The sequence below is a fragment of the Pseudorca crassidens genome, chromosome 12 (assembly GCF_039906515.1).
Source record: "Pseudorca crassidens isolate mPseCra1 chromosome 12, mPseCra1.hap1, whole genome shotgun sequence".
Classification (NCBI taxonomy): Eukaryota; Metazoa; Chordata; class Mammalia; order Artiodactyla; family Delphinidae; genus Pseudorca; species Pseudorca crassidens.
In genome coordinates, this window is record NC_090307.1 from 45,362,575 (window position 1) to 45,387,389 (window position 24,815).

General features: G+C 41.4%; 1 protein-coding gene across 2 annotated transcripts in view; it reads left to right on the top strand.

Annotated features, from left to right (window-relative positions):
* Positions 1 to 256: 256 nt before the first annotated feature.
* B4GALT6 (beta-1,4-galactosyltransferase 6) overlaps positions 257 to 24,815 on the top strand; it is a 66,049-nt gene continuing 41,490 nt past the window's right edge. The window contains exons 1-2 of one of the 2 annotated variants that reach the window (XM_067699398.1): positions 257 to 903; positions 18,808 to 18,924. In XM_067699398.1, coding sequence (XP_067555499.1) covers positions 789 to 903; positions 18,808 to 18,924 — 232 coding nt within the window. In that variant the 5' untranslated portion in view covers positions 257 to 788. The remainder of the gene's footprint in view (positions 904 to 18,807; positions 18,925 to 24,815) is intronic. The other variant, XM_067699399.1, reaches the window with a different exon arrangement.

Consider the following 24,815-nt stretch of genomic DNA (forward strand, 5'->3'; position numbering starts at 1 on the left):
GGCCGGGCGGACAGCTGGCGGAGGCAGGAGCCGGAACCGGAGCGCCCTCGCTGCTGGCCGGGACGCCGCCCTCGCCTGCGCTCGGCTCCCGCGGCCGCCGCGGGACGCCGGGGCCCGGCGCGGCATGAGGAGGAGGCTGCGCGCTGGCGAGCGCCCAGCTCCTCTGCCCCTAGGGCCCCCGCGGGCCCTGGCGCGTTGCGCGCGCCGGCTGCGGCCCCGGCGCCCACGCTAGCCCCGCGCAGGCACGAGACGCCGCGGCCCCGAGGAGGAGGCGGCGCAGGCCTGCCAAGCGCGGGCTGCCCGGACCCTGAGCGCAGGGGCTTCGCGACCTGGACCCCGGCGGGCGCGGGCAGCCGGAGCCGCGGGGGAGCCCGGCTTGCTGCAGTCGGCCGGCCCTCTCCGCAGGGGCGCCGCGGCGCGCAACCCGCACCTCTCCCCACTTAAAGCCCCTCCTCCCGCCGCTACCTGGCGTATCGAACGCGGGTCGTCGCCCTTTCACGGCCTCCTCGGGTTATTTGGTCCCCGGGGCTCCCTGCCCTGCGTCCCCTCCCCCCTTCCCGCGCGTCCTCCCACTCTTCCCCTCCCCCGGCTCCCCCGCCTCTCGTTCATTCCGTCGGCTCCCTCCTCGCTCCTCCTTCCCGCTCTGGCCCCTCTATCCCAGATCCTCCCCTCGCGGACCCCGCTGCAGTCCTGTGGTTTTTAGCACATTCATGGAAGTTTAGGGCCTGGACGGTGCCCCCAAGTCCGCCTTGAGAGCGCAGCCCGAGCTGCCGGCCGGGAAGAGGAAGATGTCTGTGCTCAGGCGGATGATGCGGGTCTCCAATCGCTCCCTCCTCGCCTTCATCTTCTTCTTCTCCCTCTCCTCGTCTTGCCTCTACTTCATCTATGTGGCTCCGGGCATCGGTAAGCACCGAGACACACCCTCACTTCCCACGGTCACAGTGAAGGAAACGCAGCATGTTACTTACGGGAGATGGAAGCTGTATAAACAGGGGCCCGGCAGAAAGCATTTTATTTGAAATGCGATTTCAGACCTGTCACATAAACTGCTTCGGGGCATGGCTTTGGCATGTGAGTTTTGTCAGTGCACGTTTAAACAACTTAAAGACTGCGTTACGTGGACAGAGCAAAATAAGGTGTGATGGCCCGAGATGCCCTGGTCGCTTTCTTGAGTATTCGTGACAGCTTTATCCATTTAATATTAAGTTTTTAAGTTTAAACTTAGTAATCGTAATTTTATTCAGACACTCTCAGCTATATTAACTAGTTGTAAAAATACGATGGAGGAACCCACAGTAGGGAATGTGATTGAGTTCAAGAATGTACTGTTCTAGTGTTCTAGGTCGCTTTTTTAGAATGGGGTCAGTGAACATTTGTGCCACACTTCAGGAATTTTTAGGCGATGAGTTGTCTAGTAAAAACAATTGTTCAATGTGCTTGGGTCTGCTTTGCAAGGGTAGGTAGCCTGTGCTACCTGTTAGGATGAATTCTGAGATAAGATGATTAAATTAACAATTATGCAAGATAGTTTACAATTTGAACCTATTTACCATTTTTTCTTTTGGTTTCTAGTCCAAAATACACTTTTGTATAATCTGCTTGAATTAGCCTCTTTAGTAAACATCCTGGTTTCTCAGCCCCTCTGGTTGAAAAGGTGCCAGTGTGGCATTCTCATGACCGAAAAATCTGAACTTCATATGGATATTAAAACACTGTATTTCCAGAACTTTTCTGAGTTCTTCCGGGTTATTATGTATTTAATGTTAAATGAGTTAGTAACATTGTGCATCTCCTATCATTGTTTTTTAGACATTAGTAGTTTTTTGAACCAGTACCATTTCTCCCCTGAGTGAGCTAAAAATGTATGTATGGCCTCTTACAGAGTGAAAACACCTGCAGAATTTTAAGATGGAATTATTATCAGGGCATTGTCTCACATGGTAGTAGATTATTTCAGTGGATTGCAGGGGGGAGGGAAGAAACAGACCTCACCAAACCTCATCAAGACTGTTGTGTTTCCTAAAAATTATGTGACTTGATTAAATTTTCAGGTTCAAGTAAAACGTATAAGCTCAGAATGATGCTTGAGAAGGCATAAATTGTCGAAACCTTGATATCCCGAAATAGAAGTTTGGGGTTAAAGTTTGAAAAAAATATGAATATTTCAACATATTATTTTCTTTTAATGCAGTTTTTTTCTTTAGGCTAAATTGGATACATCTTGAAGCCTGTAGTAGAAATGACAGTGATAGCTCAGTGGCTTTGAGAGTAGTTAGCCAAAATATTCAGCAAGCTTTTTCTTAAAATTCTCTGCCATTTTGGAAGTCTTATCAATTAACTTCTCATTCTACAGCAATTTTTACTTTCTTATGTAGCTCTTTAAAGGTTGGACATCTTTGGGGGATGTTATTTTATGAGATATTTTAACTTTGAGAGATTCTGGAGAAGTTTTTTTTTGCACTTAGATAACAATTTTCTTACTTTCTTGGTATTTTGAGTAACATATTAAAATTACTCCAAAAGCTAACCAAAGGAAATCAGAATTCCAGCTTTCACTTGATAGCCATTTTTTGTTATTGCATTAATATATTATCTGTAGATTCTTAAAATTCAATTGATGTGAAGTAGTAATATATCTTTCTTATTTCTATACTTAATGTTTGCCATAGAACAATCACTGACATGGCATAAAAATTTTGGCAGTTGTCTTCTAGGCAATTAGGTTGACATGATTTAAACTACTCTGTTCTTTTGGGTCTTCTAATTTATAACTTAAAAAAATTGATTGAAGCCAGTAAGAAGAATGAAAACCAAAACTTGTGAAGTGTTAACAGTTTGTTAAACTGAATCTGTTTCTTAAACTAGCATTATTTAGCAGCAAAAAACCCTCCTTACTTTTAATTATTGAGAAGCAGTTTTCCAAAACTCAGATTTTTGCTTGAAAGCTTGAATTTTGTCATTGGTAACACATACTGTCAGTTTTTCTTGAGGCGTCAGGCTCATTTTGCTCTTTTTGGGGGAAATGTAGGTCAAATACAGAAGTCTAAATGAGCATAGTTTTTCAGTTGTACCTTTAAGTAAAAATGGTGTTCCGTGAAAAAAGTGTGGCTAGTTCAGCTCACAATGCAATGATCTATTGCACAATTTGATTTTCAAGACAACCACAGTACTTTGGTATGCTGCAGAAATGCCTTATGCATACTTCTCGTTTCATCACAGATTTCTTTTTTCTCTTTTTTTTAAATTAATTTTTATTGGAGTATAGTCGATTTACAATGTTGTTTTACTTCTCAGTTATACGTATACATTTATCCACTCTTTTTTAGATTCTTTTCCCATATAGGTCATTACAGAGTATTGAGTAGAGTTCCCTGTGCTGTACAGTAGGCTCTTGTTATTTGTTTTATATATAGTAGTGTGTATGTGTCCATCCCAGTCTCCCAGTTTATCCCTCTCCCTGCTTCCCGCTTGGTAACCATAAGTTTTATTTTCTACCTCTGCATCACAGATTTCTTATTAATGAGACATACCCCAAACTAATTAGGTTCTTATAACTAGTTTACATTAGATATACATAGAATCTTTTTGAAATAATTCATATTTTAGCCTGAATTACATCTTGGGGCAGAATTTTCTTGTGACTAAAATACATGTTATGTAAGAGAGCATTTTTTAATTGATCTTAAATAAATGTTTCAAATCTCTTATGTTAAAAAATCCATGTTGATCCTATCCACATCAACCTGTTTAGTAGACATCAATTGTATTTTCCTACGTTTTTTGCCCAGAGACCTATTTTTGTCGTGTGTCTTCCCCCAGGCAGTCAGTCCTGTCATTTTAGTTACTCTTATTAGTCTCCTTCCTCAGTGTTCTCCTCTCCCTCTCTTCCTTCTGATGAGAAGATAGTACCACACAGTTGTAGGTAGCAGAATATGATTAGTTTCCAATGTTTTCTCATGTGGCTCAACAACTTTTTGACTCTTTGGATTTTAATCTGCAATGAATTCCAGCAAACTCAAAGCTCATTATTTTAAGAATAATTTGAAACACTTTCCTTGAAATTTCTAATTCATGCAAGAAACACAGGAACTTTCTTTATATTAGGAACTTTAGTACTAAGGGAAATTGGTCTGCAGACCACCCTCCACCCTGGAAATCCATGGACACATGGCTCTAGCCCACCCAGTAGAGGCTGGTGCCCTGAATTTTTTCTCATTCTCTTTCTACTTTTGTGCATGATTGCAAAAAGGTGAGTGCAGTGTTCCCCTAAGGTCTTGCCTTGGCTGAATTGAAAATGGAGTTCCATTTAGTGTGAAACTGTTTTCAGTATAACACAACATAGTCATTTACCTGCTTTTGTATCAAAGGAGTAGGTGAACTGACTTATAGATTCGTTCAGCAAACACGAATAGAGCACCTCAGACAGGCTAGACATTGTTTGAGGAAAAAAGATGACCAAGACAGAGTTCCTTCCCTCATACAGTGGGATGAGCGCCGTGAAAGGGCTGCATCAGGTCCTCAGAAAGCATGCCGTGGGGAGTGAGGTCTGGTTAAGGATTTCCAGAGGAGGTGATGGATAGGATTTATCTGGACTGAGCAAAGGGACTCTAGTCAGAGGGAACAGCATGAGCAAAGGTAGGTTCCAGAAAATAGGAGTATTTCCATCTGGCTACCATCCAGGGCGTGGGTTGGTAGATGGGCCAGATTGGGAAGAGTGTCGGGTCTCCCCTGCCCAGCCTCGTGTTCTGGCACTTGGGGTCCCTGAACTTCCTGGCCGAGAGAAACTGGCCTTGGTTCACACAGCTTTATTAAAGCTGTCTGTGGTTAAGAAAGAAGTTGATGAGCCTTTAATCAGCGGCGCAGTATTGTGGGGGAGATTGCACAGCTCCCCTGGGGGTGGGAGATTTCACTGTCCATTTGACGGTCCTGACCTTTGTCAGACTTGCTTTCAGGCTGTCTTATTCTTTGCGTAGAGATGGAGTCCGGTTGGGCAACTTTGGTGTGAATTCCTGTGGCCCCGTTGAGGAATCACCTGGCCATGTGCTTTGCTTTTTTGGGTCCCAAGGAGGTTGGTGCCCTGCTGGGTCAGGTGGAGCTGGGGATGGGTGGGCAGGGCGTGGGGGTGTGTTGTGGGAGTGGGTGGCTTAGTAGGTCCTTGCTCAGAGTCCCCCCGACGTTCTGGCTGGGTTTCTCTCAGTTTGCTCAGAGAGTAGCTTGTTAGTTGCCTGTAGCTTTCTTATGGCAGCCCTTTAGCCTCCTGGCGAGGTGAGTCTGGTTGTGCACTTCTGAGCTGTTACAGTTTGCTTTGTGTTTCAAAGGTCCTTCTGGTTTCTTTCCTCACCAAGTTCTCTGGTCACCATAGCTCTTTTGGGGGGTTCTTTTGGTTTGGGCCACCGTGTTGGGTATTTCTTTTTTCTGGGCCTCTCTTACTGGTCAGGCTTCCCATGCTAATATTTTTGTCTTGTGAGTAGCAGGAAACATCAGAAGTTCTGAAAAGGGGGATGCTGGAATCCTTTGTTGTAGAGCAGTTCTTCTGCATGGAGTGTGGGTTACAGAGGGCAGAGCCAGTGGCTGGGAGACCAGGTGGGAAGTTTTTTCAGTAGCTCAGGTGATAGAAGATTCGAACCTGATCAAGGTTGTAGTTGGGTCAGGGCAGAGTGGAGAGGATGTGAATAGTGGGATTGAAGGAAAGGGAGAAGCTTGAAGACAATGCTTGTATTCTGGCTTAGACAACCAGGCTGTGGGTCGTAGGGACTATAGAAAGGCAAGTGCCTTGAGGGGGCGATTTTGGTTTTAGAGATATAGATCTGGGACGCTTATAGGATAGCCAGGAAGAACTTGTCAGTAGGTAGGCAGATGGACATAAGGGCTTAGAGCCCAGGAGAAATGTCTAACTGGAGAGAGATTTGGGTGTCTTCGGCATATAGGTGAATGATACATATCTATTTTTCCCCTGACACACCTGAGTTAATAAAACTAACTTGTGCAAGCAGAAGTGACTCACTAAGTTAGTTACTCTTAAATGTGGAATGATAGGGGTTAAATTGGAATATGAAGGAAGCCCAAGTGCAGTTTGAAGGGTTTCCCATGAGGCTCTTTTACCTTTTTCACTCCCCAGCCCTAAGTGGGAAGCAGTGTGATTGACACTGTGGAAAGTTTAGATGGCTACCCAAGGACAGCTGGTGGAGGCTGAAGGCAAGGTGACGACAGATGAAATCCATCAGCCTAGGGCACGTGGAGAAATAGGAATAGGAAAATGAAGGAAGAGAGAGAGATCATGAAAGTGAAGAGAGACCTTCGCAAAAATAAGTAAATAAATAAAAATGATGATCAGCAAAACAAGCATTGCAGTGGGATATATAGTTTAGTGGGGTAAAGTCTGGAAGGAGAATCATGGATTTGGTAAGTAGGAGCTCTGTGACAGCCACTACAAGAGCTGTTTTTGTGGTGTCATAGGGCACCAGCCAGATTGCCTAGCCTTGGATTGGACTGCCTTGGGTTGGATTGTAAATCAGAGGTCAGATGAAAGTGGATCAAAGGAGCCTTATAAGATGGGAAGACCTGAGCTTATGTGGATGCTTGGGGAGTGAGGGCACGGTTTGAAGATTTGAGGAAGGGAACAAATTACAACGTATGACCTAGGAAGACTTAATTCATTTACTTATTCATACATATTTGTCTGTGGTTCTGCACTGGGCAGAATCCACACGGTCGCTGCCTTCATAGAGCTCGTAGCCAGTGGGAAATTCGCATAGTTGCAGAGCAGCTATTCTGGAAGAGAGTGTGGAGTGCAGTTTGCTATGGGGCACCGGATGGGTGGATGGGGGCACTAGACTAGGCGTCAGGGAGAAGGGGGGGTTAAGCTGAGGCCAGAAGCTTAAGTTAGGTGATTAAAGGGTGGGCCTGGGGAGAAGTGCTTCAGGTAGGAATGGGATATTTGAAGGCTAAGAGATGAGAGAGAAATGGAAAGTTTTTTTAAAAAAGAAAAAGGGTAGGGGGCTAAAGAATAGAAATCAGAGAGGAGTGTGGGCCGAAGCCAGAGAGAGAAATACGGGTCCAGCCATAGAGGACCTTGTAAGCTGGGTTTGAGAACTTGGACTTCAGCCTGAGGACAATGTCAGACCACTGAGCTTAAATTTTAAGTAGGAGAGTGACATGATCAGGTTTGCATTTTAGAAGTACTTAGGCTGTACTGGTGTGGATGGATTAAAGTCAGCAATTCTGGAATCAGGGAGACCAGGTAGGGGGAGTGGGATCAAGTATATGGGTAGATTCATTTTGGAGATGGGAGAGGAGATAAAGGCGTTCATGATAGCAAAAATTAGATGCATATGGAGAGGGAGGTTGAGGACATGCATACCTAATAAGGTGGGTGACTGAGCTCTTAGAGTGAGTGGCTCTGTTTACGTGAACAAATGTTAGTATAAACTGTTTCCTAGACTAGGTTAAGAGATTTGGTTTCTACCTTGGCACATACTAGAGGCTTAGTGAAGGGTTGTTGAGTGACTGTTTCCGATTAAATCACTGCTTTTGGTGTGGCAGCTCCAGTTCGTTCTCTTCCCTGCCCACTCATCAATACCATTCTAGTGTTGGATGTTAGACGCCTTGGAAGAACATGGAGGGGCTGTCAGGGGATGAGGAACAGTGGAGAAGATGCCAGGATTGGTCAGTGTGTTAGTTATCTATTACTTTCTAACAAATTACCTCCAAATTGAGGGTCTTAAACCAACAAACATGTTTTATCTCATCGTTTCAGTGGCCAGGAATCTGGACACGGTTTGGCTGGATGCCTCTGGTTCAAGGTATCTTACTCGGCTACAGAGTGTAGCTCAGGGCTGTGGTTGGAGGCTCCACTGGGGGAGGATCCGCTTCCAAGTTCACACATATTCATCTGGGCAGGATTCTGTTCCCTGAGGGTTGTTGGACTGAGGACTTTGCTTCTTCGCAGGTTATCGGCTGGAGGCCTCACTCAGTTCCTTGCCCTGGCACCTCTCCATTGGTCAGCTCCCAGCCCCATTGCTTTCGCCATATTTTCTTTGTCAGAAAAGAGTCTCTAGGTCCAGTGCACACTCAAGGGGCAGGGGAGCCTTCTCAGAGGCTGCTTACCGCCGTCAGGTTGCCATTCTTTTATTTTTATTATTTTATTCTCTGGTTGCCATTCTTGAGCGTATCTGTTAACTCAGCTATATTGTTTCAGCATGAGTGAATCTAAATCCTATGACCTTGTGGGAAATTAGGTATTTTTGAAGGGGATATTGATTGATTGAAATCTGACAATGCTAAATACCATTCTCCTTGTTACCATTTTATAAGGTAATTTGACGTCTATTAAATTTGACGTCTATTAAACAACGTGGCAGAATGAGGTAGTGACGCATTTATTCTGCGGCAGTGTTTATCATTACTACTTTTTAATGTTTATTAAAGGTAAAAATAGCCGTGTCTGTGGATACCTTAAAAAGAGAAACGCCTAATCTAGGTTTGTCGTCTCTGTATTGGTAGGTATTCCAAATACTATTTGGAATTTTGTTGGGAACAGAATGCATTTTCCTCTTGGGGCAGTGTTACATGTATAGAGGGTGAGTAATTTCCTTACCCATCTTGTGACCAGCCTGTTTATCACAGGATGTACGGCGAAGCTTCTCAGGACACATACGCTTGTGCGCATGGCGTTAGGCTCTGGTGGTTGCAGCTGTGGCTAAGCCTCTCCCCACCGGAGCCCCTCTGTCTGAGGGCCCCGGGCCATGGGAACTTTGGACACAGAGGCCTTGGCTCTGGAGCCAGAGCTGTGTGCAGAGAAGCCCCAGGAGCAAGATTCCAGAGGTATGGCCTTGTTGTAAAGGAAGAGAAGGAAAGGCCCCTAAAGATCACCACTTGCCCAGAGTTTCACGCATTGTTGTTGGAAGAACTGAAGTGCATGATTTTTGGAAAAGCTGAACTGTGCCCCTTGGGATTTCTGTGCCTGAGTTGCCCTGGAACATTGAAGATTTGGGGGACATATGACCTGTGTCTTCTTCAGCTTTAAGGAATACCCCACGGAGAAGAGAGGAGACTCTTCTGGATAGTGTGAGAGCAGTGAGCGTAATTACGGGGCAGGTTTTCTGCTCTTTGTAAAGAAGCCAAACCAGACCATTCTAACAGAGCTGTAAACAACAAAATAAGCGGTCTGCTAAGCGTTCCTTTCGTAACCTGTTCTCCAGCCGAGAGTAGATGACCACAGGTTAAGGCTGGAGAAGGTGCTTTGCTTGGGGGACTGGACAGGCTTCTCAGCCCCTTGCCCTCGTTTCCTCGGCACTGTGTTCATCTCTGCAGCCCTCTCCCTCTTCCACCTGTGCCCACTTCTACCCACCTGCCTTTGTGACTCCTTTTCCCTTTCCAGCCTGCCCCTCATGTTTGTCTTAACCTGAGTGAAAATGTGGAGGTGGTGAGAAGGAGGTACGTTGTGGAGAGATTTTTCTAGAACTTGGATTTCCTAGGTCCTATTTGGGAGTTCTGGAGAATAGAGAGCCCCTCCGGCTTTGTGTGTTTACAGTTTTCTCCTTCCGGTCCATTTTCCTGGCCACCTTAGACCATTGCTAGCTCTTGTCACCACTGCTTGGACTGCACTTTTTTTTTTACCAGTTTAATCAGAGCAGCCTGCCCCCAGCTCTTTCTCCCTTGTCTTCTCTTTTTTCTCCTTTTCCATCTGAATCTCTTTTTCTTTTTTTGATTCCCAGAGGCTCCGGTGATTGAATATTTATAAAGTCTTTTCTTTCCACTTCTGCCTGTTGTCAGGATGATAACAAAGAGAATAATATACGAGTAATATTGTGATTCGAGTTGAAGATTGGGTCCATTGAAGGTTAAAAGGTTTTCTGAGGATACCTACAATGCCATGGAAAATGGTTTACTCTAGTTATTACTAGGTATTTTTACTCATGTCTTGGGCCCACTGGAGAGTTTCAGGTAGCACCCCAATTTTATTTCTCTCTAGCACGTATATCCTATACTGGGCCGACTTAATTTGTTCTGTTTCATGGGCATACTTGTTTTCCGTCATGGCAGAACTTGACAGAGTTCAGTTTAAACCACAGCAAAAACCCTCCTCAGTTAAAATAGGAAAGATAGCTTAAAGGATGTTTGTCAGTTTTATTTTTGGCTATGTGGCACGGCAAAATGTTTAGGAAAACATAAATCTCAAATTTGTAATTAACTTTTTTTCTCCAGAGGCGTAGTAAGTATGACTTCCTGTTCGTATCTTTGTTTTCATGATTAATTTTCTCGAGTTAGTAAAAGTCTTTGGCTCTACGAGGTCTTTGTGTTGTATGTTCGTTAGGGATGAAACATAGATTCTTCGTTGTCTGAATGAATCGTTCGTAAATTAGAAAGCTGTATAAAAGAGGATGTATTTGGTATAAGTTAAACTAATTATGAAAGCTTCTACTTTTTTGCTTGTTAACAAATGTTAATGATGTTTAGAGAATGGTTTTTCAATTTTCAAACATGAAGGTGCTTAAGCCTTAACCTAAGGCAACCCAGGTCTTATCACCAGATATTCTGATTGTGATCCTGGTTGATTTTTAATTAATACTTCAGGTAATTCTGGACCCTGGGAACTTATTTCTTTTCTTTTTAAATTTATCTTATTTATTTTATTTTTGGCTGCATTAGGTCTTCGTTGCTGCACGCGGGCTTTCTCTAGTTGCAGTGAGCAGGGGCTACTCTCCCTTGCGGTGCACAGGCTTCTCGTTGCAGTGGCTTCTCTTGTTGTGGAGCACGGGCTCTAGGCACGTGGGCTTCAGTAGTTGTGGCACATGGGCTCAGTAGTTGTGGCTCGCAGGCTCTAGAGCACAGGCTCAGTAGTTGTGGTGCACGGGCTTAGTTGCTCCACAGCATGTGGGATCTTCCTGGACCAGGGCTCGAAGCCGTGTCCCCTGCATTGGCAGGCGAATTCTCAACCACTGCACCACCAGGGAAGCCCCTGGGAACTTATTTCTGACAAATACCCCAAATGGTTGGGAAATAATTTAGTGCTAAATAGTTTTACTTTTTAGACTGGTTATCTCATATCATTTGATCTTTCATAGAACTGATCTTACCTGTTAAAAAACGGATTAATTTGTTTATAGCATCATGTTTTACTGGAGACAGAAATGACTATCACGGTGAAGAATTTTTTTCCTCCAGAATGGAAATGGGCAGAATGGACAGACAGGTTGTTTAAGACAACCAGGATCATGTGTTTCTTTATGAGTCTGCACTGACTATGTGATTGAGTTATAGGTTGATCCTAAATTTGTTATTTAGTATTTTTAATTATTAGAAAGATATACTGTAATTCACTTAACAAGGTCAGTAAAAGTTAGTAAAGCATGTGGCATTACATGTTAGCCAATGGAAGTAATTTCAAAACAAAAGACTTATAAAAGTCTTTATAATATTTTCATAGCTAAGCAGCTCTATGAGGTTTGTTACTATACCATGATATCTTAATTGAAATATTATCTCTTTCTTTATTTTTAAATATTTAGAGCTTGCTAGTGTTAATAATTCTTTACTGAAATCATTTATATATATTGCCTTGCTGGTAATTAAGTTAATCGCTCAGATATTGTGACTTCTAATTATAGTGCAATTTCCAGTTTGACTTGGAGGAAGAGAACTTGGACTTTATTTTCATTTGAATCAAGAGACCAGTGGTAGGGACTTCCCTGGCAGTCCAGTGGGTAAGACTCTGCACTCCCAACGCAGGGGGCCTGTGTTCGATCCCCGGTCGGGGAGCTAGATCCTGAATGCCACAACTAAGAAGTCTGCATGCAGTGACTAAAAGATCCCGCGTGCTGCAGCTAAGACCCGGCGCAGCCAAAAAATAAAATAAAATAAATAAATAAAAATAAATCTTTGAAAAGAGACCAGTGGTAGAGAATGAGAAGATGCCTTGTTTTTAGATTTGAAAATATGCTCTAGCTTTGGAAATCTTTGAAATTCATTTCCCATGCTGTGTCCCCTTTCTCCTGCCTGTTATACTTACTTTCATGATTAAGTAAGTTGAAATTATGAAAGATATTTTAATTGTGAAAACACAGGGAAATTGGGGATGGTTGTAAAACATAGTTCAAATAGGTCTCCCTTTTATTTTTTCTCAAGATAGCATTCTTAAGCGGGTAGAGGTTCATTTCGCATTCACTTTAAATGTCTTCTGAAATCATTCATTTTCAGCAGATTTATAATGTTTCCTGGATGTGTTTATTTATGGTTTCATCTTTTAGTCGGTAATTTCATTAGGTAAGTTTCCTTACTGATTAGATTAAAAATGTAACTGTCTGCATTTTTCCTTCCCTGATTCCCTCATTTCCTCCTGATTCTACTTTTCTCTAATGTGGTTTATAGCTCAACTCTTCAGGCTTCTGTCATGCTTTAAAGAGGCTATGTGTTTAAGTGAATAACAGTGAATTAACAAATGACAGTGCTGAGAGCTATCGTGTGTTAGATCATGTGTTCAGAGTCTAGTTTTTGAATTTTCAGCTGAGTTTAAACTAGGCTGAACTGATGGTCTGGTTGTTGTAGAAGTAATTCCGATGTTTTAGGCAGTTTATTCTTTTTCAGGATTTTGGTTTTTACAGAGGAACCCCCATGGCTTCTTAGTTTCTGGTACTGCTTGGCAGTTGGTAGTTATTCAACAAATATTTATTGAATAAACACGTCTCTACCCTGAACGTCTTTAATAAGACTGTTGGAAAAGTCAAATTTTATTCAAAAACATTTAACTTTGATCAGTATTCAAACACAAGTAATACCCTCAAATAACTTAAAACTGTTGAAATGCAGAGTGGAAGTGGTAAAAGTACCTGTTGGAAAGAATTTTTTGTTAATTTTTGGTGTCTACATCAGCAAAGCTTGAGCTGTTGGCTGAGATCTGAAATAGATCTGTACTGTATGTGATCACTGTATTCATTATTGCTTGATAAAATGAGATTCTGACCACAGAATTATTTCATTCTGTTTATTAGTCAGCCTGTGACTTACTGGAAAGATAGCGAGGAGGATATTATAGGCTAGTAATTATTTGCTCTGCAGATTTTCTTGAGCCCATACCTGACTTTGAATTATTATCACCATGGTAAGATAGTGTTTAAATAGTGAGATCTGTTTAAATAGTGCTTTGACATAAAGGGAATCATTTGTTTTACAGCCTGGCACAGCCTAGAAGTCTGTTACTTTTTGTTTTTAACTCAAGCAATACTTTGGTCCTAGGCAAAGTATGAACTATATTTCACATGTCATGTGGCCTCATCCTGGGGTTTACAGTATTATTATTAGAGATAATATATTTAGCTTTTACAAACTTGCATGAGTAATGTCTGGAAACTTGTTGCACAAGGGGCTAGATGTGGAAAGAAGAAAACTTACAAGCATGTGAAATAGATTATTGTGAGTTCTTAGAAATTCAGAGAATACCTGATTCAGATATCTGTGGTTACTGTCAAGGGATGTCTACATGCAGTGTTTTGCCTTTATCCATATTGTTTATTTCCTTATGTGTTCTGTGGATTATATGGGAAACCGTTTTCTCTCCTGTGACTTTGAAGTGCCCCTTCTGACTTCCTCCTCGCATTAGTTGAAATCTGTTTATCCCTCCTGTTGTCACTTCCCTCATAACTTTTTACGTTGAAGGTTTTTCTTTTTCTTAGCCCCTCTCTCTCCTCTAGAAGAAGCCATTGCTTCTTCCAAATAGCTGCCCCTCAGGGTCATTCAGACCAGTGCTTGAATCTTGATTTTTAAAAATTCCAGCTGTGTAACTTCTGAGTTTGTTTTCTGATCTCATAATGGGGAAAGCTGTACCTGTATCCTGGGGTGGTGTATTCGTTTCCTAGGGCTGCCGTACACGTTACCACACTCTATTCCAGTTGGCCAGAAATTTGAAATCAAGGAGTTGGCAGGGCTGTGCACCCTCTGGAGGCTCTAGGGGAGAATCCTTCCTTGTCTCCAGCTTTGGGTGCCTGTTGGCATTCCTTGGCTTCCTAGGCTGGTGGCCAGGTCACTCCAATCTCTGCCTCCATCCTCACATTGCTTTCTCGTGTGTGTGTGTGTGTGTATGTGTGTGTGTGTAAAAACCTCCCTCTGCCTTTCTCTTGTATGTGCACTTGCCGTTGGATTTAGGGCTAACCCAGATAATCCAGGGTGATCTCCTCATCTCGAGATCCTTAACTTAATTACCTCTGCAAAGACTCCCTTTCCAAATAAGATAACGTTGACAGGTTCTGGGAATTAGGATGTGCACACATCTTTGGGGGCCTCCATTCAACCTGTTACATAAGAATTAAGTGAAATGTAATTATATGTGTGTTTAAGTATATTTATATATGGCATTTAGCTCAGTGCCTGATGAATGTAGTTACTCAATGTTAATTCCTTTCCCTTCCCTTCAGAAATCTGTGCTCTCCAACATTCTGCCCCCCTGGGATGCTTTCCGCGGTTATGCTCAATTCAGAGCGTTTCTGCTCCGCTTTGCCCCTGCTGGCGTCCTGTGGTGACCATCAGGTAGTCTGCTTCTCGTCTTCCATCTTTCCTTGCTTGACCATGCCTGGGTGTCCCCATGTCTGTGGTGTGCTCTCTCTCCCGACCCCAGTCTTTCTAACCTTCCACGTCTGGCACTTTCTCACCTTCATTAATGTTACTTCTCATCTTCACAATGAGCTCTAGTCCCCTCTTCTTTGTTTTTTCACCCCATTCGTCCATTTGGACCTCTGCAACTTATTTTCCATTGCTGCCAACACTATTCAAGTTGGATCGCTTATCCCTGTATATCCTTTGCAGCTGTGCACCTCACAGCCTCTGCTTATACTGTCCTATCGACGGAAATGTGCTTCTCCCTCCTTCCTCTTACTTCTCTTAGTGCCTTCGCTTTAAAATTCATCTTTCCTCCTTCCACTCAGGCCACAGTCATGCTCAGGTCCCTCCTGTTACAAGAAAACTTCCCTTGACCTTGCTCTCACTTACCTGTTCTAAAACTGGACTGCTTCCACTTTATCCACTCAACTCCTTACTAGTTTCCTTTTGTTTCCATTATTTGGGTGAAACTGCTCTCTTGAAGGTTGACCGTGATCTAATAGCTTTTTTCAAGGCTAACTGGGATGGTGGTGAAGAGCTGGGTTGCTGGAGCTGACTGCAGGGGGTGAATTCTAGCTCCACTACTTGCCAATAACTGTGTGACCTTGAGCAAGTCCCTTAACTCCATGCTTCAATTTCCTTATCTGTAAAATGGGAATATTAGTACCTAGCTTATAGGATTGCTTGTAAGGGTTACATAGATTAGTTTATGTAAGGAACTTCTAAGGATGCCCAGTAGAGTATGCACTAGGTATTAGTTTTTTTTATTTTCTAAGCTATTGTGTTTTAGTCTTTCTTGTTAGCCTGTGTGGTGACATTTGACATGGTTGACCGTTCCCTTTTCTTTTGTCCAGTGACTTCTTCACCATGTTCAAGCTCAGATTAATTCATCTCGGGGTCTTTTATCTTTGTGTCTCCTATTTGTGGTCTGAACTTCACCTTCTTATCTCCTTTCTAGATAATTTTTCCTGTGGTAATTCACCACCATGGTTCCTACTTTTACTTTTGTGTGAGTGTCTCCGCAAATTGTATTTGTACCTTGTCTTTCTTAGCTCCAGCACTGCGTTTATAGCTGCGTGTGAGAATGCCTAACCAACACAGTCTCCCTCACAGTCAGCTCTGTAGTTGACTTCTGGTTTTGTTAAAGGACCTGGAGATTGTGACGATTAGAAACATGGATGTCGGGATCAGAGGGATGTTGTATTTGAGTCCTTCAGTGCTTAGGAAGCCTTTCCAGATCACTGCAGACGGCACAGTCTCCTTGGCTTGAATACACAGCGTGCTTTCAGTGAACAAAGCTGCGTGTGGAAAGAGGTAGAGAGACACAGCTTTATGGCAAATGTACTCCTTAGTTTTATTAAGTTGAGAATGAGGCATGTTCATAAATCTTTCCACACAAACCCAGGGTAGGATGCCTGGAAGCTGTTGTAAACTGTTGATTTTTGAAAGTTTTTTTCCTTTAAGTTGTAGTTGTCCCCCCTGGAAAACAGACTAGGTAAAGAAGTTAAATTTATGTCTCACAATGCAGAGGCAAATAGCAAATGAACTAAATTAGAGAACATGGCATCATTTTAATTAACCAGTGGTAGTTTTTAGTGTGTTTCTGAGTTGTCTTGAGACCAAAGGGCAAGGATGGGAAAGATTTCCCTCTTTGTTTTCTGAAATGTAGTCTCTTGTAAGTTGGAATAGAAATTTTAGACCAGGATTTCCAGGCTTGCCAATAAGATATTATATTTTATAGTAATGATAATTAGCAGGCAAGTATAGTTACTTGAGTGTGGATTACTGGACTTTCATGATGTTTGGTAATCAGACAGTCTGGACCATTCAGTGCTGGTTTCTTGGGCCTTGAAACTCTGACACATGGCCTTGCTCCTGTTAACAATGCCTCTGTTTAAACACAGCTTCATTCCTTAATGGGTTTTGATCTTTAGGGATTAAACCCGTGAGGACTATTAACCTAAGGAATGTAACTCAGTTAGCTGTGAATGATTTAAAATAAACTAATAGATTTCCATTTGGAGAGCTTGGTGTCTCACTTTATTTCTTCTCCATCCATCTAATGAATGGTAAATGCAGTCTTTTGGTAAATGATTCACCTTTGTCACAGGTGCCATCAGTGATACATTTTCTTAACGGTTTTGTTACCTGATATTTTGAAAGTTTTTAGGAAAATTTGACTTTGATTATCCTTTTCTGTACTGGATGTTTTCCTTGTTTCTTAAGTTTGACTTGGTTTCAAGATTCAAACCATTTTCTTTGTAAGAGTAGGTGTGTTAATTAAAAGTAAAAGCTACATAGTTTTTAAAAGTTCTGTTTCCAGGACAGACAGTGAGGTACATGTGTTCTCACCTAGCATATCCTTGCTTAGGCCAGTACTGTTTCTTCCAAGGCTGGGAATCAGTACTGGTCTTCGCTTAATAACCCTTGGCTCAGTCCTGCTTCTCCATGACAGGTCTTTTTTTTTTTTTTTTTTTCTTTTTCCAGTTTGGTGCATAACAAATATTTAGGATATTTACACCACTGATAACAGATTTCGTGTATAACTTTAGGATTAAATGATCCGAGAGATTGTAAATCAGTTGGCATTCATTTTTTTTTCCTGCATCATTTCAGTTGAACTTGAGATCTTGGTTTAGGTAGAGCTGCTAATGTTACTTTGGCTTTTCTTGAACATTTTCCCACATTTTTGGTTGGCTGTTCTCTTTGTTTTCATTCTTCACTTTGTCTCGTTTGTCTTTTAAAGTCCATTAGAAAGCAAAACTGTAATAAAAACTTGTGGGGCTTGTAACCCTGGTATAATAAATTCAAGTCTAAACAAGTTAAATCTAATTATAGGACTGCTTTCTAGAGAGGATGTGGACAGTCTACTAAAAATGATTGAGGTAAAGCTTATGTGGAACCTGGATTTCTGTTTCTCTCTCTTTTATGGCTTGAAGGTGAGAGAAAGAGTGTTAATACACTCTGCTTCTCTACTCTCGTTATCTATTTTCTGTTCATTTGTACTTTGAGCAAGTTCAAATTTCAAAAAAATGGGAAAGGAGGTAGCAAACGTTTTGCTCATTTCTCTGTATCATGTCGAAGAAGCAGAACTGGGCCCAGAAAATGAGTCGGCATTTTTGATTTTTTCATTCAGCATTCATTTTTCGAGAGTGTCATTACTGTGTTGGGAGACAGCTTACCTTAAAATTGAAAGAGCCATTAACCGAGCCTTGCAGTTTCTTGGTTTTGCCATGAAAGTGAGCTTCCTCCTCTTGTCTGAATGGAGTTTATGATTTTTAGCTTCATGCTTGGAGAAGTTAGAGTAGAAGGGGCTTTAGAGAAACCTAGTGTAGTACGGCCAGTTTTAGTTGAGGAAACTGAGATCCAGTGAGCTGCCCATGGTAGCAGAATCAGGACCAAAAAAGAAAAGGTCTTTTGACTTGACTTCTGTGCCTGTCTGAGGAGGCTTGCCATCTCAAAAGTCAGGGATTTTTGTAATCTTTGTCAAATTACCAGTTTCTCCCAAAGGAGGAGATTAGAAATTATTTTTGAAGCACTTACTCTGGAGAATTAGATTAACAGCTTGAAAATGCCACATTGATTTTGATTTTGTCTGCTTTTACAGTCCTGGTAGGTAGATTTGTGATTTAAAGGGGGTGTAAAAGTTCAAGTATTTAAGAAAAATTACAAAAAGTGATACTGATTCTAGATCATTCTACACTCTGCCCCTCCAACGGCTTGAGAATTTGCAAGATCCATACCCATACTAGAGAGATTGATTTATGATCTATTTATGATTCAAGATGGAATCCTCACCTTTGTGGAGTCTTTGGTTTGAGGGAATTAATATAGAATTAGAGAAAGTGAATTTTAGGAGTATATGGTTGAATACTTATAAAAAAATGCCTCTTCGAAATTTCTAAGTATATTTTATAGTAGAAAATCATCTATGGATAAAGGAATTACGATATTTCAGTTTGTTCATTTAGTCTCATTCTGTTTGATGGATGGATGTTACTACTTTAATTTTTTCATTTTGTTGTTTTTTTAAAAGAGTTTGTTTTTGTAAGTTTTTGATAATGGGAAATAGTCATTTTATATTTCTCTTTTCCCTTTGGATGTACTAATTGAGTCAGTTTGGGTCTATTGGGCAGTTCCTCAATTCTGAATATTATTTTTAAAAATTTTTAAAAAGCTTATTGAGTCATGACATTCTCTTTTTTTTTCCCTTTATAGCCAACACATATCTCTTTATGGTACAAGCTCGAGGAATAATGTTGAGAGAGAATGTAAAAACAATAGGACATATGATCAGGCTGTACACAAATAAAAACACTACACTCAATGGTACAGGTAAGACTGCTTCCTGTTTAATTTTGCTTTGCTTCCACTTCTTACCCTTAGAGTCATAAATCAGTAAACCAAATCTCTTCAGCTCTGGTTCTGCCTCCAAGTACCTTCCTGTTAAAGATGAAGGTCTCCTACTAAGTGCACTGGGAGGGTCTTTCACTGCTTGAGTCGGGACTGTCATGTATTCTAGGATATATATAAGGGTATGATCACCAAGGTGATGAGGGCTTTATATAAAGATACTTAAGTTAATTCTTGCAAACATAAAATATGAAAAACAGCTTGTACTTTTTCAGTTTGCCTACTGTGTTGAAAAGAAATTACCCACAAAGAGAGTAATTTATTCATCTTAGCCATACTGCCATCTTCTTTATGCCCATTCTAATTCCTAAGATGCTTTCCCAGCTATGTCTAGAAAGTACTTGTTTTTAGTTATAGAAGAGTCTTAATAATTGTATGGCCTTTTTAGGGGCTAATGGGAGAAATCATATAAAATTGGAAATCAGTAGCTGCTCTTGTCTTTTTAAAATATAATCTGGAAGAAGAATCTCCATCAGAATCACATGAGGTTAAAACCTGTGTAATAGGCCAAACTAGTGATTTAATGATGTAAATAGGTTCAACTGCTGTGGGAGGATGCTTGTGCTCTTCTCTGGCAGTGTTTCCACATTGTCTTCCTGAAGTAGAATTGGCTGTTATTTTAAAGGGTTCAGTGGCTGATTATCAGTTGTTGCATCCACTGTATTCTCATTTTAAACAGTTAAAGTGAAAGACTTATGTCAACAGTTCTTCATTCATTGTGCCACTGTAAATCACACACACATATCCCCACACCCTAATAGGAAGTCCCTATCTCCCAACCATAGGTATATTTTCTTAAAATGGGCGTTAAGATGGGTAATACTTTTAGACCCTTCTAAAAATTCAAGACTGTGACATTGATTCTTAATTTAATGTCACACATGCTTCTGCAAAACCTGTCCTAGTCATTTGCCTGATTTGTATTATGATGCCGCCAATCAAACATTCTTCATTTTCTTCTTCCTTTTAACTTTAAAGAAATTTCCTTTAGAAAGACTGTCTCATCTGAGCTGATATTTTAATAGTACGGTAAAAGTCTCATGAACTGGTCTTCTGCATTAATTGGTCTTCTGAACAGTAGGTCAATTTTAGGAGAAGTTTAAACATTTTAAAAGCTTCGCTAAGACTTGTCCTGGTTGAATAAGTTGATGTGAAGGTATTCGCTAAAAGTTCATTCCCCTGAAGTATTAAGCATCTTTAAGTTACTGTATTTGTATAAGTGAGTGCTAATAGAATCTGTGCCCAATCAGGTTATTTTCCTGGAGTATGAATAAGTTATATGCGTGAATGTTGCATTTTTGATTAGGAGAACTGGTTACTTGGGCAAGACAACCCTGCCCTCAACCCCACTGCAGCATCCCACAGCTGAAAAAAAGGAAATCCTCTCTTCCCCTCACCAAGTCGTAGTTGCAGTGAAGACCGAACAACCAGTGCATCCTTTGATGAAAGTGTGCTTTTTATGAACCTTTGGAAAATTTTCACATGGTTCCTTTACTGATGGTGCAACTCTTCTCAGGAGACCGTCAGTTATTGTATCAGTTAGGAATTAGGTTTGGTTGTAAGAGAAACCTGCCTGCAGTGGTTTAAACCCATGAGGCTTGTACGAAAGAAGTCTGGATGGAGGACTGTTTCTGTTGTGGAGAAAGTCTTCACACACTTTCCCACTTCTGCTCTGTCATGTAGCTTCACAGGCTAAGATGGCTGTGGGTCTCCAGTCTCTATGTTTGCCCTTGGGTCATTAGAAGGAGAGATGGAAGGGAGGGAAGAAGAAGAAATAGAGTGCCCCCTTTGTAAGGACCCTTCCCGGAAGTCCCATGTGGTAGTTCCGCTTACGTCTCACTAGCCAGAACTTAGTTGTAAGGACGCCTGGGAATGATAGTCTTTGAGCTGGGCTCCCTGCTGCCCTGAATGAAATTGGGGTTCTGTTACCAAGGAAGAAAGGGAAAATGGAGTTTGAATAGGCAACTGTGAGGTTCTGCCGTGTTCATTTATCTTGAGTAGTTAGTGTAGGTATCCTTAGCTAGATATTAGAGATACAAGATGAAGAAAAACATCCTCCTGAAACTGTGCCTTTAAACAGCATAGTCTTTCTTCCACGTTGTCACATTACCTTTTTTAGGGAAAATAATCTTGGAGCTTTCGAGCTAGAAGGACCATTAGAGATCACCTACTTCAACCCCATTATTATACAGCTGGGAAAACTGAGGCCCCCGACGAAGTGATTGACCCACGGCTGCACAGCTAGTAACTAGTCAACCAGGACTAGAGCTTGTCTTTCAGACTTCTGATGTTCTCTGGTTTAGGGATCAGAAGACTCTGGATCTAGCACTTGTTCTTATACCAACTAGCTATCGTATATTTAAAAGATTCAGCAAGCTCTTTATGCCCAGCTTTTTCATCTACGCTGTTTCATAGAACTATTAGAATAAAATGAAGATCTGGCATTTAGCATTCATTGTAAAAGGCAAATAGTACTATTCAAAAATAAAGGATTCCTACCAAAAGAAAAAAAAAATCCTCCCTCTACATGAAGATCTCTAGGTTTCTGAGAGAGATGGAAATGTAAATAGCTACTTATAATGCAGTGATTTATTTCTGCACAGACTTGTACAGATGAAATCTGCCAAAAAGGAGATAATGGACACTAAGGTTTACAAAGAGCTAATTGAGCTCCAGGGGAGAGTTGATGAACATGTATTGACTCATTTAAAATTTATCACTTAGACTTCCCTGGCGGTCCAGTGGTTGAGACTCTGTACTTCCAGTGCAGATGGGTTCGATCCCTTGTCGGGGAACTAGGATCCCAGATGCCCCTCGGCATGGCCAATAAAAAAGAAAATTATCACTTAGATTAGATCTTAAAAATTCTCATCACAAGAAAAGAAACTGTAACCGTGTGAAGTGATGGATGTTAATTAGCCTTGTGGTAATCATTTCACAATATATACATGTATCAAATCATTATGTTGTACACCTTAAACTAACACAGTGTTATATGCCAATGAAAATAGTTTGCAAAAAACATAATATTTAACACTTAGTGGCAAATTGTGATATTTCTAAGTACATTTGATTCCAAAAAGGAGTTTTTAACCCTGTGCCTGAACGTTCTGAAGCACCAAGTGTAAAGAGATGTATGTAAAATTTTTGTAAAGAAACCATGTTCTTTTATAATCAAATGGTGCCTTGCCTTGTAGCCCACGGAGTCAGTCAAATTAAGAAAACAAAATGTATTCAGTGAGCAGTTATCAAAACAGATGACAAGGGTCACGCAGTGTTAGAGCTGGTAGGTTTGTTAGAAATAACCCAGCACACTTCCTCATTTGGTGGATGCATGGTCAGAGGCCCACAGACATCACCAGACTGACATGACAGGCTAGCAGTAAATAGACTGGAATGCTCATTGAGTTTCTGTTACCTGCTTTAAGCTGCCTTTTGCAGGGAAACCAAAGCCCTGGAGAGGTCTTCTTTGGTCCTGTTCTCCTAAGGTCCAGTGAGAGCTGAAGAGGGGACTTGTCCAGCAGTTTTCATTCTGTGTTTCCTTTTCGTTTGGTGTGGCTCTGGAAGGAAGAAGGCAGGGGCCAGGTCTCACTGTGGTTTCATCCATTCATTAGATGAAATAATGTCTACATTTTACAGCAGTTGTGGTGGATTAGCCTTCAGTGCATTGTCATGCATCACCTTTTAAAACTCCTGATTTGGGGGCTTCCCTGGTGGTGCAGTGGTTGAGAGTCCGCCTGCTGATGCAGGGGACACGGGTTCGTGCCCCGGTCCGGGAAGATCCCACATGCCACGGAGCGGCTGGGCCCGTGAGCCATGGCCGCTGAGCCTGCGCGTCCGGAGCCTGTGCTCCGCAACGGGAGAGGCCACAACAGTGAGAGGCCTGTGTACTGAAAAAAAAAAAAACAAAAAACCCCCCAAAAAAACCCTCCTGAAATGAAAGCAGTGGGTTATACTCCATGGGCCTCACCACTTTTGTAGGAATAACGATTTTGTGGGTTTATTACATCAGAGTCTCCAAAAGTTTAAATCATTGTTGGCTGTATTATCAGTTGTGAAGTGTTTATTTGCAGTAAGTTTCTACTATGTTGTAGGTCCTTTATTAGATGCTAGAAATCAAAGGCAATTTGATTTCAGTTAAAAGAAGTTTATAGACTAATGGCAAGGGGGTGGATAGCCTTATATACAAAATACTTTGGGATGACGTAACTACAACTGGACACAGTACTTAAGGGATACAGATGCTTTTATTAGTCTGGCAATAAGTTGAGATCCTTATGATCATTTGTAATGATGTAGCCAAGAATAACATGTTTAGCTCCAAAACTTCCTATTTAAAGGACATGAATATACTGATACTGCATGTCTTTAAGTTTGTTTTTTTTTTTAACATTAGTTCTTTGAAAACTGATGAAAGTGATCCATGAGTTCTTTTGTAAAAAAAAATTCAATCATTTTGGCATGAGAATAAAAAGTGAAACAGTCCTCTAGCCCTCCTGTTGCCATGAGACTCCCCAAAGGGAGCTGCTGTTAACAGTTTGTGTTGCAGAGATGTCTGGAGAGCTTAAAATCTCTGTGAGTTAGGTGTGGATTAATAGAGTCTATAAATTATGTGTGGCTAAGAAAAGGGGCCCAAGCTTTAATGACAAGAATTAATAAATTATTTACAGTAAGAAAATACCCTTATTTAAATTTAACTACGTGACATTAAGAAATTAGGAATGCGTGAGTGTTAATGTTTATCTTCTTCAGCATTATATGAAAATGAGCACACACACTGCCTTTGGAACACATAAAGGCAGTGCACTCCCAGGGACAAGCTTATCTATCTTCTGTTTTCAGCTCCTACAAATGCATTGTGTAGAGTAGATGTTTGGCTAACATAGTGGGAGTCCCCATAAAAGCAGAACTTTTAGTTTTTTTTACTATAACTTGAAATTTGATATATATCTAGATATATATTTTTAAAGGGATTTAAAAAAAAAGAATCAGAACTTTATTGGACTTCCTTACACTTATTTTATGTTTAGTATCTTTAAATCTTTCAGATATCTATGGGTGAGATACAGAGTATGGGCTCCTAGAGGGGTTTCCGTGGTGTTAGTCCGTCCCTGTGTGTCTTGGCGTACAAAACAGCTAATGTCCACTGAATCCCTCCCCCTCCTTTGTCTTAGAGGATTTTCCTTATCAAATGCTTTCCAGGGCTCCTCTGGAGAAAGGCATTGGGGAGGATTCTGTTACTGGGGCTTTCTGACTTCCTGGTGGAATAGGCCTTAGCCATTGTACCATCATTGGTCCATATTTATCATGTTGGGGTTTTCTGGTAACACACTTACCTTAAAGCCTCCTTACTGATGCCTTTCCAAGTTCGTAAGGTGTTTCCACTTATTCATAAGGGGTTCCGCTCTGCAAGGCCCCTTCCAGAAGGTGGGCCTGAAGGTGGGGTGTGTCTCTTTGCTCCAAAGTGCCATCCTGGCTCCCAGGCTGCATCCCCATCTACGGTATATATTTTTTTTAAAGAATTTCTTCAGTTTACTTTATTATTTATTTATTTATTTGTCACACCACGTGGCTCACAGGATCTTAGTTCCCCGACCAGGGACTGAACCCAGGCCCTTGGCAGTGAAAGTGTGGAGACCTAACCACTGGACTGCTAGGGAATTCCTGTCATCTACTGTATTCTGATGATGAGTGAATATTTATGTTAGGCCAAGCCATGGACGGGAGGTGTTTGGTTTTCTTTGACTCTTCTCACATGCTTCATATTCAATTTCCAGGATTCTGCGGTGAGAGGGTTTAGCTTTTACAGTCCA